The following is a 15709-nucleotide window of genomic DNA, read 5'->3' on the forward strand; positions in this document are numbered from 1 at the left end:
TGGAGGATGGTGTGGGAGCGTCCTGACAACTGAAGGACGGAGATGTGCACCCTAGCCCCTCAGCCCAGCCCTCTCCCATCTTGATGGGCGATGAGAAGAACACATGAGCCACTTCGTTTTCTAAGAAGATGCTGTATTTAATCACTTCCCTCCCTCCCCCCAACCCATTTCCCTACAGAGTAGGGGCCCTCCCCCTTAAGGCAGATGGTGTGGAGGTAACAAACATTGAAGGAAAGGCACTGGCCAGAGTCAGAGGGGGTCATGAGCAGGGCAGGGGAGGGCAGGGCAGGCGGGCCTGGCTCCTGCCTTTAAAAGCATGGAGGCAGCTGAGCTGCCTCAGTTGGGTCAGGCCTACCAGTGCCACGCCCAAGGGTGGCCCCAGAAAGCAAGCTGCCCGCCCAGCCAGCTAACTGGAGCTCTACCTATTCCATATAGCCCTTTCCCAAAGGCAGTAGGCCTGAGCGAGGGCCGTGTGAAAAGCCAGGGCTCAAGGGGCAGGAATGGCATCCAGAAGCCACAGCCCATTAATTGGAAAGTTTCGTTCTTCCTGATTTTTTAGAGGGAGATGAAACTCTCTTCAACCTCCAGAAGGTTCTCAAGGCTTGATTCTCCTAAATGCCAAGCGTGTGCTCTTGGTGAATGCAGGGCCCACCAGGTAGACGCTGGAGCCCTGAAAGCTGTGACTAGGACTCTACCACAGCATGGAGCCTGGGCTCAGCAGCCTGGCCTCCCCACGAGAGATTCCTCACAGCAGCGAGCCCCGGGCTCCCCTCCTTCCACGGACGCCGGAGTGCCAGAGCCAGCGTCCAATGCACCACTGGTCAAACCAGCGGCAGCGGCAGAGGCAGCAGCAGTGGCAGAAAAATCCCCAGCCTCGAAGGCACCTGGGGACTTTTAGTGCAAGACTAAGTGTGTGACCAGCGGGTGTGAGAAAGGGCAGCCAGAGACTACAAAGGCCAAGGGCTAGCTTCCTGAAATGGCTCCACTTTTCAGTTCCTCCTGGCCCCACTCCTCTCCAATTGAGGAAGAGATCTCAGGGCGATGCCCTTACCTCCCCAAGCCCATGGCCCTGCCGCTCCCCACCCTGGACCCTGTTCCTCCACCTTGTCCACACCCCTTCCTCTTCTTCCCGGCAGGCCGGGGCTGGGGATCTCCCCAAAGGAGGCGAAGTCTGTTCAGGAGCAGGACTGTGGGGAACTCCGATTTTCCACTTCCCTTTCTCCCTTTCCTGCTGGATGCCCACTCCCTCTTCCCTTCTAAGCCCAGAGCTTTGTTACATCTCCATCCTCTTTCCTCTCTGCTCCATGTTCTCCCCAAAGCTTCAGCCTGCAGGCAGGCCAGGCCGGGGGCTTCTCTTCCCTCCTTCTCCACCGTGCCGGTCTGGCACCGCCTCTACGCCAGACACCCAGGAATGACGAGCCCACGGTCCACCAGCCCTCTCTCTCCTGACCCCGCCGAGGCACCATGATGATGCCAGTCTGTGCTGGGCTGGAGTTAGCACCACCCAGAGGAGAAGGTTAATGCCCTAATTGGCGGCCAGCTGTTCTGTGGCTCCCCAAGAGAGATGTGCGTGTCTCTGGATGGCACAGCCGGGGTAGAGCTGAGAACGGATCCACGCTGTGCCAGCTCCTCTGGTTATAAATCAGCTGCCAGACCAAGGACTTGAGGGACATGTCGCGCTACAAGGAAGTGGGTCTGAGGTATGCAAGTTGGGACATGCCCTAAATGCATGACTCCATCCCCCTCTCAGTCAAGGCAGGGTCTGGACAGGTACGGTTTTGGTTTTCTGTTAGAAAAAATAAAAACCCCAATAGAATATGTCCAAGAGAAGAGTTTCCAGGTCATGGTCACTGCTCCCCAGGAGGAGCCTGGTGGGGGGTGCTGGAATGCACCTCATGGATAGGTCAGCAGCGCTCAAACAGATCTTTCCTTCCTTGACTGCACTGTGCTGCCTTTCCCAGGAGCCAGTCCATCTCTGTCAACTGAGTGAACGGCCCCCCTCCCGGTCCCTCTCCCAAGGTCCTCCCTTCAGAGGCCCCGAGGGTAGAGAGAGGGGCCTTCGCAGCTCTCTGCGTGAGGCAACAGCTCTGGGTGGTGATGGTGTTAGCTCTGAGGCCTCTCGGGGCTCAGCCATGGCTTCTGCCCCCCTTCCGCACCCCCCAGCGGCGAGCAGGGGGCACTGGGGAGCCAGCACAAGTCAAGGAGCAGGAAGCAGTCAGTCCAGCAGCCCGCCCCTCGGGATCACGGCATCTTCATCTGACGGCGGTTCCACATGCCCCGCTTGGAATGGAAGTGATGGAAGAAATTCCTGAGGGAGAGACGTTCCACTTCCAGGCCCGCTTGGAGGATCCTGAATGGGGGAGGGATGGGGTGAGCAACAGAAGCAAAAGAGGCAAGTGGGGAGAGGCCCAGGCCCCTGAGGACCCCACCTCCTGTGCGTCACCCCCGGTCCCTGTCTTCCTCTGTTTCCCCCCCACAGGGCATGGGAGGAGGCTGCAGTTGGGAGCCAGCCAGCCTGGGTCTGAATCCCAGCCCCATACCTTGTAAAGCATGTCATCTTTCAGAGTCTCAGTCTGCCAGTCTTTTCCTCCTTTAGAGAGAGAGTGATACACAGCCAACCCTGGTCCTTTCTTCCTTTGATGTCTCCCTCCCTTTCTCTCCTCCGCCTCTTCCCTTCAATCCAAATCTCAAGGTATCATCCTCTTTCCCTCCCCTTCTCTTGGCAACAAATTTCTTTCCTTCTTCTGTAACTTTTATTTATTAAAAAACCTCTACCCCCAATGTGGGGCTTGAACTCACGACCCCGAGATCAAGAGCTGCGTGCTCTCTCTACTGAGCCAGCCAGGCACCCCTCGTGGCAGCAAATTTTTTTTAAAAAGCAAATTTCTTGAAAGAGGACTCTCCTACTAACACAGCTTCCGCTCCCTCACCACCCTACAGTAGGGTCCTGGCCCACCGTGCCTGCCTCAACCCTGCCGCTGTTTCCCAAGTCTGTGGCCTGTCCGTGTTCTCCTTTCTTCTTCCCTGGGACTATTTCTTGCTCCCTGAAACTCCCTTCTCCCAGGCTTCCAAGGCCCCAGGACCTATCTGGATTATCCTGCCCTTTAATGGCCTTAATGTCTCTTATGCTGGCCCCAAGTCTTTCTGACCCTTCATCTGTCTCTCCTGTCAGCTTCCCTGCCGGGCAGTGGTGCAGAGGAGGAAGGCTCTGATCTGGAGAACACCCGGGCTGAGAGCATCAGCATTTACATGCACACAGCTCGTGAGCTTCTACTTTACCCTGACAGCTCACCATGCACTCTAATCTCCACTCCAACCTTGTGACACAGGTGGAGGCAGTATCATCCCCCTTCTAATAGACACAGAAACTGAGTCTTGGCTATGTGAGTAATAGGACCCCTGGCGAGGGGCAGGGCTTCCTCTGAGCCCAGAGATCAGGAATCTGGTGCCCCATGGCCGCAGCCTCAGCTGATCTAGCCCTGTTCTCTCCCTGCAGTCCCTTTCAGACACCCTCCTCCCCCAGTCACCGGTCAAGCAGCTCCCAGTCTTCCCCGCCCCAGCGGTCTCGGAATTCCTTGGTGTTCATGCCGCCAATTCTGTCCAGGTCTGACTTGTAGATGCCGAGCAGTCCAAACCCATTCACCTCCCAGTAACCTGTGGCCAGACAAGAAGCCCTCCGTGAGATGAGCCAGGGGCCAGGAGGAAGCAAGGAAGGCTGCTGGGCTGCATCCCCAGAGCCTTCTCTGAAAGACAGGGGACGTAGGTGCCTGACGCTGAAAACTATCTCATGCGAACAAGTCCCTGCCCGCCCTCAGATTCAGGTTCCGACAGAAGCTGCGGTCCTACAGCCCTAAAACAGGGGGTTGACTACAGGCCCTAAAACAGGATCTCGCAACGGCAGCCACTGAAGACACAGCCAAACATGCTTTCCTTGTCTGTTTTCCTCCCAGAAGCAGGCAGCCTGTCTTCCCATGTCTCTATCTGCAGAGGGCACAGAATCTGGCACAGAGTAGGTATCTGATGACTGAAAGAAGGGAAGATGGGGAGGAAATGTTCATCACTGCTGCTGCTGCGGATGAGCACAGCCCTCAGGCACCTCTCCGGTGGGCTGTCCAGTGGGCAGGAGGAGCAGGAGGGAGACCGCCATGGTAGATATGGATGTTTCTAGCTCTGGGATAAAGAACCAAGGCCAGCGAGGGCTCACCTACCCACCCTAGCCCAAGGCAGGGCTCACCCTCAGGCCACTGCGGGGTGGCCCCGCAATGCAGCCTCATCACCATGGGGGCGAAGGCCATCTTGCCCTCCACACAGTGCTTCCGGATGGTATCGATGACTCCGGCTGGGAAGTGGATGTGGAGGTCACAGAGGAAGATGATGCTGTGCGGGTCCTGAGGACAGATGGGGGAGGCTCAGCAGACCCCACAGACTGGGGCTGGGGGTCAGGCCACTCCCAAGGACAATCCTCAGGCTCCTTCCCATTCAAATGCTGGACAAACTTCCACCAAACTGTTGGGCAGACTTCCACAGTACTGGGCACCAAGTACACAGTTCTCAGAGTCAGAGAATGAATTCTGACACCTCTCCTTCATCCTTTCTGGACCGCAAGGCCTCCGGACAAATGGTCCACTGTCATTTGCTCAGTCTCACCCAGCACCCGCCCTGCAGCAGAACAGAGAGGACCTCCCGTGTCCTCATTCCTTCCTCCCTGAGGGGCTGACTGCCTCACACATCCCAGATGTCTCCATCTCTTAACCGGTCTACAACATTGTCTCCCAGGCCCCTCCCAGGATATTACCTTCACCAGATCTATGCCAGCCTGAAGCCCAGCCGAGCGCTCGAAGTTTCCACTCAGCTTCATATACTGGTAGCTGAAGGGAGAGGAGAGGAAAGAGGGGTGGAGTATGAGGCTCAGCAGCAGTGGTCCCCGGAGGACACCGGCGGACCCAGAGGAAGGTGATGCGGCTCCTAGGGTGGGATCATACGCAGGTGAGTTGTCTGGAGAAAGCCAGACACTGGGACTCAGGAAAGCCAGCTGGGACTTCAGGCTCTGCCCAGCACCCAGCAGTCCTGGGACTCTAGAGAGCAGGTGGTTCAGGCTGGGCTCCAGCCGGGGAGCCCCCTCACCTCCGCAGCTTGGACCTCTTTAGGGCCATCTCGACGTCCATGTCCTCACTGCTGTAGTCAGTGATGATGATATTGAAGTGTGGGTCGCCGGTGGCCTGGAACAGCTTTTCCATGTCTCTGATGAACTGCTGCACCCAGCGCGCCTGGTTCTTCACTACCACAGTGGGCGAAAGGGAGAAAGAAGCGGTAACACCGAGAACGGCAGCCCCACTGCCAGCTCCTGCACGAGTCAGGGCCCCAGAGGACCTCCGCACTACAGACCCATCGGCAATGGAGCAGGGAGGTGGGGGCGGAGGCAGAGGGGAGCTGACCTGTGAACGGGGCCTCTGCACCCTGCCTCCCATAGAGCCTCCAGGCAGGGTCCCATGGGAAGGCCTGGGACAGGGGCTCGTCCTCAGCTCTCTCGTAGTGACCTGACGGTGCTCTCACACTCAAACCCCGTCATCTGCCCATCCTAGTAACACCCTTGCTCTCCTTTCTCTTCCCTGCTCCCCTTTCCCACTATAGACACCAGCTAAGCCACTCTATGTCTTGTTCCCAGAGCAGCTGCAAGCCCCGGTACAAAGACATGGCCATGATCGCACCCCACCCTGAAATCTGGAGCAACAGGGAGCACCTGGCCTACTGGCCGGCATCTTTGCCAACCACAACACTCAGCCATGTGACCACAGGTCCTCGACTATCAAGTGGCCTCTCCCACGGGTTCTCGTGAGATCACACCAGTGAGCAGAGACCTGGGTGCTCACGGTGACTTTTAGGATCCCCTCTCTGCTGGTAATGGCCGGGCTCAGCTTGAGGCTCACCAGGCACAACGAAGTGGACCACGGCTCGGTGATTCCAGGAGAAGCCCTGGGGCCAACACAGTTTGGGCTCCGGGGCCCGGACATTCAAGACATGTCTCCGGCGGTTGTTTGAGCCCCAAACCAGGCCCTGCAGGTTCCGGGCCTCGACCTCTTCCCCACCAGCTGGATCGATGCCCTGCCAGCCTCGTGTAGACACATACTCGGAGAGCCGCACTGGGCGCTGGCCTTGTTCCAGCAGCTCAAGCTCCAGGAGGTAGCGACCCCCACGTAGCTGGTCCTGGCGCTTCTCCACATTCACGATGCGCTGCAGCTGGTACTTTCTGTGGCAGAAAGGGTGGGCAGCTTGAGTAACTCCTTCCCCACTGTCGGGGGTAACATGGTAGGTAGAAGCCTGTGAGGTCAGATGTCAAGGGACCCTGTTTTTTGTCAGAGTGTTGTCATTAGCTAAGATGCAGGGGCACCTGGCTGGCTCAGTCAGTAGAGCACGTGACTTTTGATTTCAGGGTTGTGAGTTCAAGACCCACGTTGGGTACAGAGTTTAGTTTAAAAAAAATAATAAATAAGTAAATAAAAAAAATAATAGAAAATAATTAATTAATTAAGGTGCTTCCACCAGATGTTTAATCGCTAGTGTTCACTGCCTCCATCTTTAAAAACACACCCATTGGGGCACCTGGGTGGCTCAGTGGGTTAAAGCCTCTGCCTTCAGCTCAGGTTGTGATCTCAGGGTCCTGGGATTGAACCCCTCATTGGGCTCTCTGCTCAGCCAGGAGGCTGCTTCCCCCTCCCTCTCTCTGCCTGCCTCTCTGTCTGCTTGTGATCTCTGCCAAATTAAAAAAAAAAAAAATGCACCCATTGACCTGGGACGATCTCTAAAGTCTGTTATAGCTCTAAGATCCTAAATATATAAGGTGAATGTGTTTCCTTCAGAAACTGGCCCTCATTAATAAACTACTCTGCTCACTCACAGTCCATAACATACAATGGGTTATCAGAAAACTACTGACTGGTTAGCTCAGTATCATTAATCACTAGGGAAATGCAAATCAAAACCGCCATGTGATACCATTTCGCACCCATCAGGATGGCTATTTTCAAGAAAGGAAAACAATAAGCACTGACACGAGAAACTGACACAGCTGTTGGGAACGTAGAACCATGCAGCTGATTTGGAAAAGAGATCGGCAGTTTCTCAAAATGTTAAACACAGAGTTACCATATGACTCAGCAATTCTACTCCTAGGTATACCCCCAAGAGAACTAAAAACCTGTTCGTGCGAAAAAATTATACACAACTGTTCAGAGCAGCATTGTGTTCATAACGGCCCCAAAGTGGAAGCAACCCAGATGTCAACCAACAATATGCGGAATATTACGCAGCAGTGCCGAGGAACAAAGCTCTCCATACCTTCTGCAACCTGCAGAAGCCTTGAAAAGTTTTGCTAAGTGAAAGAAGCTAGAGACAAAAGGTCACATATTCCATTTACCTGAAATTTAACTCCATTTGCATGAAATGATTTTTACAGGTCAATCTATAGCGGGAGAAAGTCAGGTAGTGGTTGGTAGGGACCGAGAGAAGGGAGAAATGGAAGTAATGCTAACACGTGCAGGAGTCCTTTTGAAAAGTGATGAAAACATCTGGAATCAGATAGTGGCGACGACTGTACAATATTATAAATAGGCCTAAAAACCACCAAATTGTACACTCTAAAACCGTACACTCCAATATGGGGCATTAAATGTTACGTGAATTGTGTCTCAATTACAAGAATGTTGATTGGTTAAGCGAATGAATGCAAAAACAAGGAAGTCAGGCCCTGCTTTCCACTCTCGCACTCCCTTCTGGCCCACACCTAGGGTCTTATTCTCTTAGACTCAGTTTTGTCTGTTGTATCACTTTGCTACTAGCTCCTTCCCTGAGAAAGGGGACCCCATCTTCCCAGTGCTCAATACATGTCCTAGGCCAGGTACCAAGGGATGTCAGAACCTTGCCGAAGCTGGACAAAGAGCTGACAGGTAGAGCTCATTCTCAGGAACAGGGGGTCCCAGGTGTGTGATCATCTAGGGAGCCTGTAGCCGGGAAACGGGCGGCCACCCCCAGGTTCCTGCCCCCCAGGCTAGCTGGCTGCCGTGCCCCAGCCCCGGTCCCAGAAAAGCCCTTTACCTTACCCCCGGCTCCTCTGGTTGAGCTTCTTCAGGAAGACCCGTATGACCTCGAGAGCCTCCTGCTCCGGAAGCAGCAGGTTGCCAGATGTGTTACAGTTCAGATCGATCCAGTCGGTCCGCAGGGCTTGGAAGTCAAGGTTCCGAGCACTGAAGGTCTGGTCCCAGTTTACCACTGGGTCAAACACGGGCATGTATTCGAACACCTCACTCATATCCTCTTCCTCTTCCTCTTCTTCCCCCTCTTCTTCTCCCTCCACCTGTCCTTCCTGGCCTGCAGCAATCACGACGTCTTCCTTGCCATGCCAACCCCTCCTAGGGGCTAGGGGCTCCATCCTGTCTCCCCTTCTCTGCTCTGCGATGTATGTCTCAACTTGATTCAGCCACTGGGACTGCCCTAGAGTTTTCCTGGGACTGTCCCCAGTGGGCCTGGGCCCCTTGACAGGAGGCAGTTTCCCTGCCAGATGCCCCGGGGGCCACTTCTGAGAGTAAGATGGATCCTGGCTGGGCTCAGGGCTGGGTCTTCGCTCCCTCTTCTCTGGTTGCTGGACTAGGACATCGCTAGTCCTTGCAGGGAAGGGAGCTGTGGAGTTCTGCTTGGAAAAGGGTGCCACCAGACCCTCCCGGGGCTGAGCCAGGAGTTTCCGGAGGTGGTAGTCAGTGACATCCTGCCCAGGGGGAAAGGTAGGCACTTGTCTTCCCTCTGGCATCCTGGCATCCTGAACGTTGGAGGCAAGGGTCTCTTCTGGCGCTTCTCCATACTGGGATTCTTCTAGAAGGCTTTCCTCAAAGCCTGTTGTTAATAACAACAACCATTGCTCACATCAGAGTTTCTAGCCTTTCCCAAACAAGATCCACAAGACAGCGGTTGAGGCTATGAATGAGACGCCGAGTGTCAGATGGGGACTGCACCTGGGCTCTGCCACAGGCTTACTGTGGGACCTTGGGCAAGTTACCCACCTCAACCAATCCCAGTTTCCTCCTCTGCATAAAGGGAATAATCATGCATCTTCCACAGGGCTGCTGTGAAGATGGAGTGATATAAAATACCCAAAGTGCCTAGCAGGTGCCTGGCACACGGGACCCAACAAATGGCCCCCGACATGCCCTAATCCCTCCAGAAGGAAGGTCACAGGATGGCAGTGTTTCTCTACAGCAGAACTTCCCCAGTGACATGCCGGCGAGAGCAATCCCTCCAGCACTCCAAGTAATCTCCTCTGGGGCTCTAATTCTCCTCCAGCTGACCGCAGCACACTGTTAAAAACAGTATCACTTTCCACATGTGCGTGGGATGGAGAAGGAAGGAGTGCCACTCTTTACTCCTTTGGGTGTAGGGGAGGGGCTATGTGGGTCAGATTTTAAGCTTGTCAGGGGCAGGGCTGGCCTGGTCTGAACTCCCTCTAGAAACAGACCATGCTCATCCCTCCCCGCCTGACCTGGAAACCTCAGCTGTCACACCGTACCTGGCTGCTCTGGCCCCTGCTTCTCTGGCTGGTCAATCTTGATGTACTCCTGAAAGCTGAACCTGCAGAAGAGGAAGGGAGAGGCAGACTGGCACCCAGCGCCCCGCAGGCTGCCATGTGAGGCTCTGCAGGGAGGCCAACAGAAGCATGGAGTCATGTCCCACACTGCAGGGCAAGAGTGTGTGTGCGTCTGTGAGCGTGTGGCATGCCTGGGAAGGGCCAAGACTCCTCAGGCTAGAAGGGCATTTGTGGCCCCTCTAGTCCAGGCAGCTCTCCCGGCTCCTGGAGAGCCCCTCTGTAAGGCCATCCTCTTGCTCACCTATCCTGGTAGTACGAGTTTTCCTGGTAGAAGCATTTATTATGGGTCTCCATGTGGCTCAGACGGGTATAGTCATTGGGGTAAACGAAGGACAGATGCACCTGGAGGCAGAGAAGGCAGCAGGAATGAGAGGGTGAGGTCTCAGAAAGAAATCAGCCACCAGGGTTAAGCCTGAGCCTCACCAGGACCACAAAGGGCTCTGAGGGCCCTAACCCTGGTGAGGGAAAAGGGCTGCTTTGAGCTCCAGAAGAAAACATTTGTTCCACAGACCAGGATTCCGTTCTACTCTTCAGGGCTCCTCTCCTGGGCTCTCTGGACCAAACGCAACCCGACTCAAGTTTCCCAGTGCACGCGCCCCTCACCTCCCATCCTAGCTCCTTCTGCCCAGTCACAGCCAGTACCATTCTCTCCTCCTTCTGCCATCTCACCCTCTCCTGCTGCCTCCAGACTTTTACCGCAACTTCCCACGGCCCTGGAACAACCTCCTTCTGTTACCCACTCCACTGCTTCCTGCCCTCCTTACAGCTTCAGGCAAGGCCACCAACCAAATTCCCAGTTAGAGCCCACCAGGGGCTCTGACCCAGAGGATGAGTCCTGGTCACCTCTTCCAGCCTCGAGCACCCAAATCATTTCTAGATCTGAATGTATAGTGTGCCTTCTGCCTCTGCAGTTTCCACCTGGGCTACAGGTTCTCTAGAACTAAGCCTCGCTCCATAGTTCACCTCCCCCAGTGCCTCATCTATGAGTTTAAGAACTGCTGGCTGATCACCCAGTAGGACAGACACAGGTAGGACGGGGTTGTGTGGCTCAAGCAGCGGAGAGCACAGGAAGCCTCAGGCCGACCCACCTCCCATCATCCTCATCACCGGGGCAGAGCTGGAGCTGGAGGCCTTCCTAAGGCCAAGCATTCATTCTCGCAGTTTATAGGGAGGTCCACTGGGCCATGGACAACTTGGAATGCAAGTTCACCCAGTCCATGGACCTGTGAGGCCATCCTGTCTGCTGCTATGTGGCCTGGGGAGGAGGAAGAGTCAGGGCCAGCACCTCTCTTTCTTAGCCCCAGGCTGTAAGCCCTCTTGACTCTGCCCCCACTGCCCAGCCTCAAGACTTACAAAGCGGAGTCCCTGGTAGCGCTGCAGGGGGAGCCCATCCACCAGGTAGCTGGGTTTGTAGGGACAATCGGGCAGGACGTGGCGGAGATGAGTCTTGGGGATCAGAGGCACTGAGGACAGTAATGGAAGAGGGATGAGGGTAGGGACAGGAATCTGGAACAGGTTGGCTTCAAGGCACAAAGCCTCTCGGCTGCAGGGGAGTAGGGGGGCAGGGGCTGCAGGCCTCTGCTCTGAACAGGCACTTTTTTGTAATTCACTCATGGCAGCCATGGACAGCCATGAACAGAGTCCAAGTTCATCAGCTGAGATTGCCAAACTAAGGCGGGCACCACTCTTCTGGGCCAGGTGCGTTCAAGGAGCCTTGGAGGCCAAGGATTCGGATGCAGTCCCTCGTTCATGGCATGGGACTGCTGTACAGGGCTAGCCTCAGGAAAGGTTCAGAAACATCCAAGAGGCCACTGAGTCTCATCCTAGCGCAGGGCCAATAACTGAACTTCCTCCCAGTTGTTGTGAGGGCTGCAGGGGGGCTGGGTAGGTTTCCTCAGCTTTTAAAATGTAAATGCTCCCAAGAATTTATGACTCCAACACCTTGGTGGGAACATACTTCTCTCATTGGATTAGAAGAGTTGGGATCCACTAGGAAACTATGATATATGTGATTGTGAAGGGACACGCAGGGGATTTCTGGGCTCTAGTTCTACTTCCTATCCTGGGAGGTGGTTACGTAATGTTTAATGTGTAATGATTTGTGTAACTGTAAAATTGTGCATATATATTTTTGTACTTTTCTTTATGCATATTATATTTTACACTCCTAAGGGAAAATGAAGATTCTCTGACTTTGGGATACCGTGGTAGAAGTGACAAATCTGCAGAGTCTCCTCTGCTAATACCCATGGGCCTGAGTGTGTGGTCCCCAGACCTGGTGAGAAGTGTGTGGTCAAGGTCTTACCTCGATAGAGGGTGTCCCGAGGGTCAGGCCGCAGCATGTCTGCAAGGGGCAGCTCCTCTCTGGGAAGAGAGTCTCGGGAACCTGTGTGGCTGGCTGCTGTCTGAGGGATATGGCCCACATCATCCATCCTTAGGACTGTCTCATCTGGGCTCAGGGAGGAAAGAAGAGAGGCAGCTATGAGTCCTGGAATAAACCCAGAACCCAGACCGCTGCCCGCCAGAGCCCAGGCTTCTGTATCCACCCCCGCCCCGCACCCACTCCAGGGACAGTATGAGGTGTGTGTGATCCCTCTCCCCTCTAGCCCTGCCCCCTCACAACTTGGGGGTTTGGCTACTGATCTCCCCTAGACCCACTCTACCAGCCCCATGGCTACCACACACCAGAACTTTGTGTAAATTGGGAAAAGACACCACTTCCTCAAAAGTGTTACTGCTCTCTGCCGGAAATCTGTCCTTGTAAGTCTGCTTCATTTGTCTCACAAACATGTAAAGAGAAATTACCAAATAACCAGCCAGGCACTGTTCTAAGCATCTTATAAATATCAAGTCATTTCACCTCCATAAGCACCATACGCCTTAGGTACTTATTAGTTTTCCTACTTTACAGGATAGGAATTTTGGCAACAAGAATCTAAGTTACTTGTCAAAGATCATAAAACTGGTTGGGGGCAAAGCTGAATCTGGACTCTCAGAATCAAGACTCTCTGAGAATCTTGGAATCTCAGCCTCCAGGTTATGCCACGTCTCAGACAGACGAGCCAGCAAGGTGGACCACTGTAGGGCACTCCCTCGCATTCTCTGCAGCCCTGTTCCTCCTCAATGCCCCCCACTGGAACCCCCCCCCCCCGCCACTCACCCCTATGCCCCTGACCAGTTTTCTCCCCTCCAAGTGGGGCAGGCTCCTCTGTCTCCTAACCACCCCGGGCACTGGCTGCTCCCTGCCATCTGGATTCATGTCTTCAGCCCCAGGTAGAGCTCTTCCTCTATACCCTGGGCCGGTTACCTCTGGCTCATCTTACTGGTTTCTTCCCTGAATTTTACTATGGGCCTCTTTCTTCTCATTTCACATTGCATCTGCGGACTCCAGCTCTGCCTTCTTCCTCTTGTACCAACTCAGCAGCTCACGATCTGCCCCTTCTGCCTTGACCTTGTGGCCTCTAGCTTTGTTCACCATCAACCTCCTCCCACCTGTGTGGCCCACGCCACACCGCCCCTGTCCAGTGAACCCATATTTTCCTGGCCTTCTTGACTCTCACACACTTCCCACTGCCTTCCCAGTCTCCTCCCAGCATTCCTTGGCTTTCCCTTCCTCCCTTGGGGTTAGGGCCCTGCCTGCTCTTCCTATACCTGGGCCCAAGTGGCCCAACCTGCCTGGTGATTTCTCAGTGGGGCCTGCAAATGCATAGGAAGTCATAAGCAAGACATAGTACAACTGAAGAGTTCATTTACTGCAGATCTGAAGCAGGTAGAAAGTTTCTTCATGGCTGGTCATGGCTTTGCAAAGAACCATGGGACCCTCAACTGTGAAACAGAAAACTGGCCTCATTTAGAGGTTTTTCATCTGGAATGAGCCTCATGGTCTCTGGAGGCCCCTGAAATTGTACACAAAATATTGTGTGTGCATGGACAAGTGCATTTTTTCGGGGGTGAGGTCTCAGCGAGCTTCCAAAGTGGTCACTAACCCTTGAGGGTTAAGGATCTCTGACTTAGGGTCCCTTTAAGTTCTGTTCCTTGTTCTGGAGCCCCTTTCCACCTACGTTTCAAGCACCTTGAGCTTTAGCCTCCACCCCTCCCTTGACCAAATACCCCCCCAGACTGAGCCCCGCCTGCTGGCACCTGCTCACCTCTGTCTCCAGGGGGGGCAGAGCCTACTCACTTGTGAAGAGGGAGAGAGAAGGGGAGTCAATAATGGTGAACTTGGCTCCAGGGTCATTCCGTCGCCACTGGAAGAGTGAGAGGAGAGAGGGTGGATGCGGGTTGGAGAGAGTTGGATTTATTTATTTATTTATTTATATTTTACTCATTTATTTGACAGAGAGAGATCACAAGTAGGCAGAGAGGCAGGCGGGGCGGGGGGAGAAGCAGGCTCCCCGCTGAGCAGAGAGCCCGATGCGGGGCTCGATCCCAGGACTCTGAGATCATGACCTGAGCCGAAGGCAGAGGCTTAACCCACTGAGCCACCCAGGTGTCCCGGAAAGAGCTGGATTTAGAAAAGGGTTCAAGGGACAAGGAGTGAGGAGTGGTTCTGAGCTGAGCTGGGGGGCAGGAAAGATGGAGCTCTCACCGCAACTTCCACATGATCTGTGCCCTTGTCGTTCTGTTTGTGCAGAACCTCAAAGTAGTATCTCTGGGAGGCCGCCAGGCTGGCAAGAGAGAGCAGACCCAGAAGGCTATCTTCTTGGGTCCTGCGGTCACCCCAGTAACCCACTCTTCTGCCAGGCCACGCCAGCTCCCACCTTGCTCCTGCCACCCCCAGGTCCCCTTGACCTTTTCTCTCTGCTCCCGGCATTCCAGGAGCTTTGGCTTTAATGCTGGCCTGGAGTCCCCACGCTACTTCTTACTCACAGCGTGACCTTAGTTTTCTCTTCTGTAAGGTGGCGGTAATAACAGTATACACTTCACAGAGAAATCAGGACAATCAAAGGATATACAGATCTTCCTCAACTTAGGATGGGCCTATGTTCTGATAGACTCATCGTAAACTGAGGATATTGTTAGTCGAGATGCATTTAATACACCTCCCGAACATGATCGCTTAGCGTGGCCCACCTTGAACGTGCTCAGAACACTTGGCATTAGCCTGCAGCTGGGCAAGACCATCTGACGCAAATCCTAATTATAATGAAGCGCTGAATACCCCATGTCAGTTACTGAATGAAAATGGAAAAACAGCATGGTGGCTGTAAGTATATCGGTTGTGGACCCCGTGCTCGATCAGTCACATAGCTGACTGGGAAGGGAGGCTCACGGCCACTGCCCGGCATCCCAAGAGACTACTGTATCCCTTACCACGGGCCTGAAAAAAGCTCCAAATTCAAAATCTGAAGTACAGTTTCCACTGACTGCGCATCACTTCTGCACCACTGTCAAGTTGAAACACCGTAAGCTGAACTATTACAAGTCCGGCCATCCGTAATAATAATGCTTACAGAGTTGTTACTATGTGCCAGGCACTGTTCTAAGTGCCTTACGCATACCAACTCACTTAATTCTTGTTCATAGATGAGAACACTGAGGTACAGAAATCTTGGGTAATTTGCCCCCAAATCACTGGGGTAGCAGGTGGTGGAGCTGGGATTTGGATGTCTGTGTCCACAGCGTCAGCTGCCAAGTGGAGTTACCTGTAAAGTGCTCACCACAGAGACTGGCTCACGGCAAGCGCTCTTCACAAGCTACACTGTCTTACCCTTACTGACATCAAGGCTACCACCATCAAGCCGACGCATGTTCTTGCCTGTGTATGCCGGCCACTAGATGGCACTCTGAAGTCAGGCTAAGTTCCCCCTCCGGCACGTTAAAGCATTTCCAGCCACTACAGGCTGGGAAAGGTCTGGTCTCCCTCCAGTGTCCCAAGGGATCACAGCGGTGAGGACCTTTCTGCAGCACAGGCAGAGAGCCAGTGTACAGGCTGTACCCCTGTGGACATCTCCAGAGATGGAGCAAATGGGAAGGGCAAGGCTAGAAGAGACCTATTTTGTTTTCTGGTCCTGAGTGTCACTAAATAGCTATGTGACCTTCACCCAGTCACACCCTCTCTGAGTCTCAGTTTTCCCA

At 54.1% G+C, this 15709-nt stretch overlaps 1 protein-coding gene across 8 annotated transcripts in view; it reads right to left on the reverse strand.

The window, feature by feature from the left end:
- Positions 1-112: 112 nt before the first annotated feature.
- B4GALNT3 (beta-1,4-N-acetyl-galactosaminyltransferase 3) overlaps positions 113-15709 on the reverse strand; it is a 94066-nt gene continuing 78469 nt past the window's right edge. For 5 of the 8 annotated variants that reach the window (XM_047742279.1, XM_047742280.1, XM_047742278.1 and 2 more), the window contains 13 exons: positions 14220-14298; positions 13812-13878; positions 11937-12080; positions 10985-11094; positions 9873-9973; positions 9554-9615; positions 8097-8883; positions 5928-6247; positions 5125-5278; positions 4796-4868; positions 4235-4388; positions 3528-3654; positions 113-2350 (listed from right to left, as the gene is read on the reverse strand). In XM_047742279.1, the coding sequence (XP_047598235.1) occupies positions 2242-2350; positions 3528-3654; positions 4235-4388; positions 4796-4868; positions 5125-5278; positions 5928-6247; positions 8097-8883; positions 9554-9615; positions 9873-9973; positions 10985-11094; positions 11937-12080; positions 13812-13878; positions 14220-14298 (2287 nt within the window). In that variant the 3' untranslated portion in view covers positions 113-2241. The other 3 variants (XR_007129507.1, XM_047742281.1, XR_007129508.1) reach the window with 3 other exon arrangements.

Source organism: Lutra lutra, chromosome 8 (genome assembly GCF_902655055.1).
Source record: "Lutra lutra chromosome 8, mLutLut1.2, whole genome shotgun sequence".
NCBI classification, from domain to species: Eukaryota; Metazoa; Chordata; class Mammalia; order Carnivora; family Mustelidae; genus Lutra; species Lutra lutra.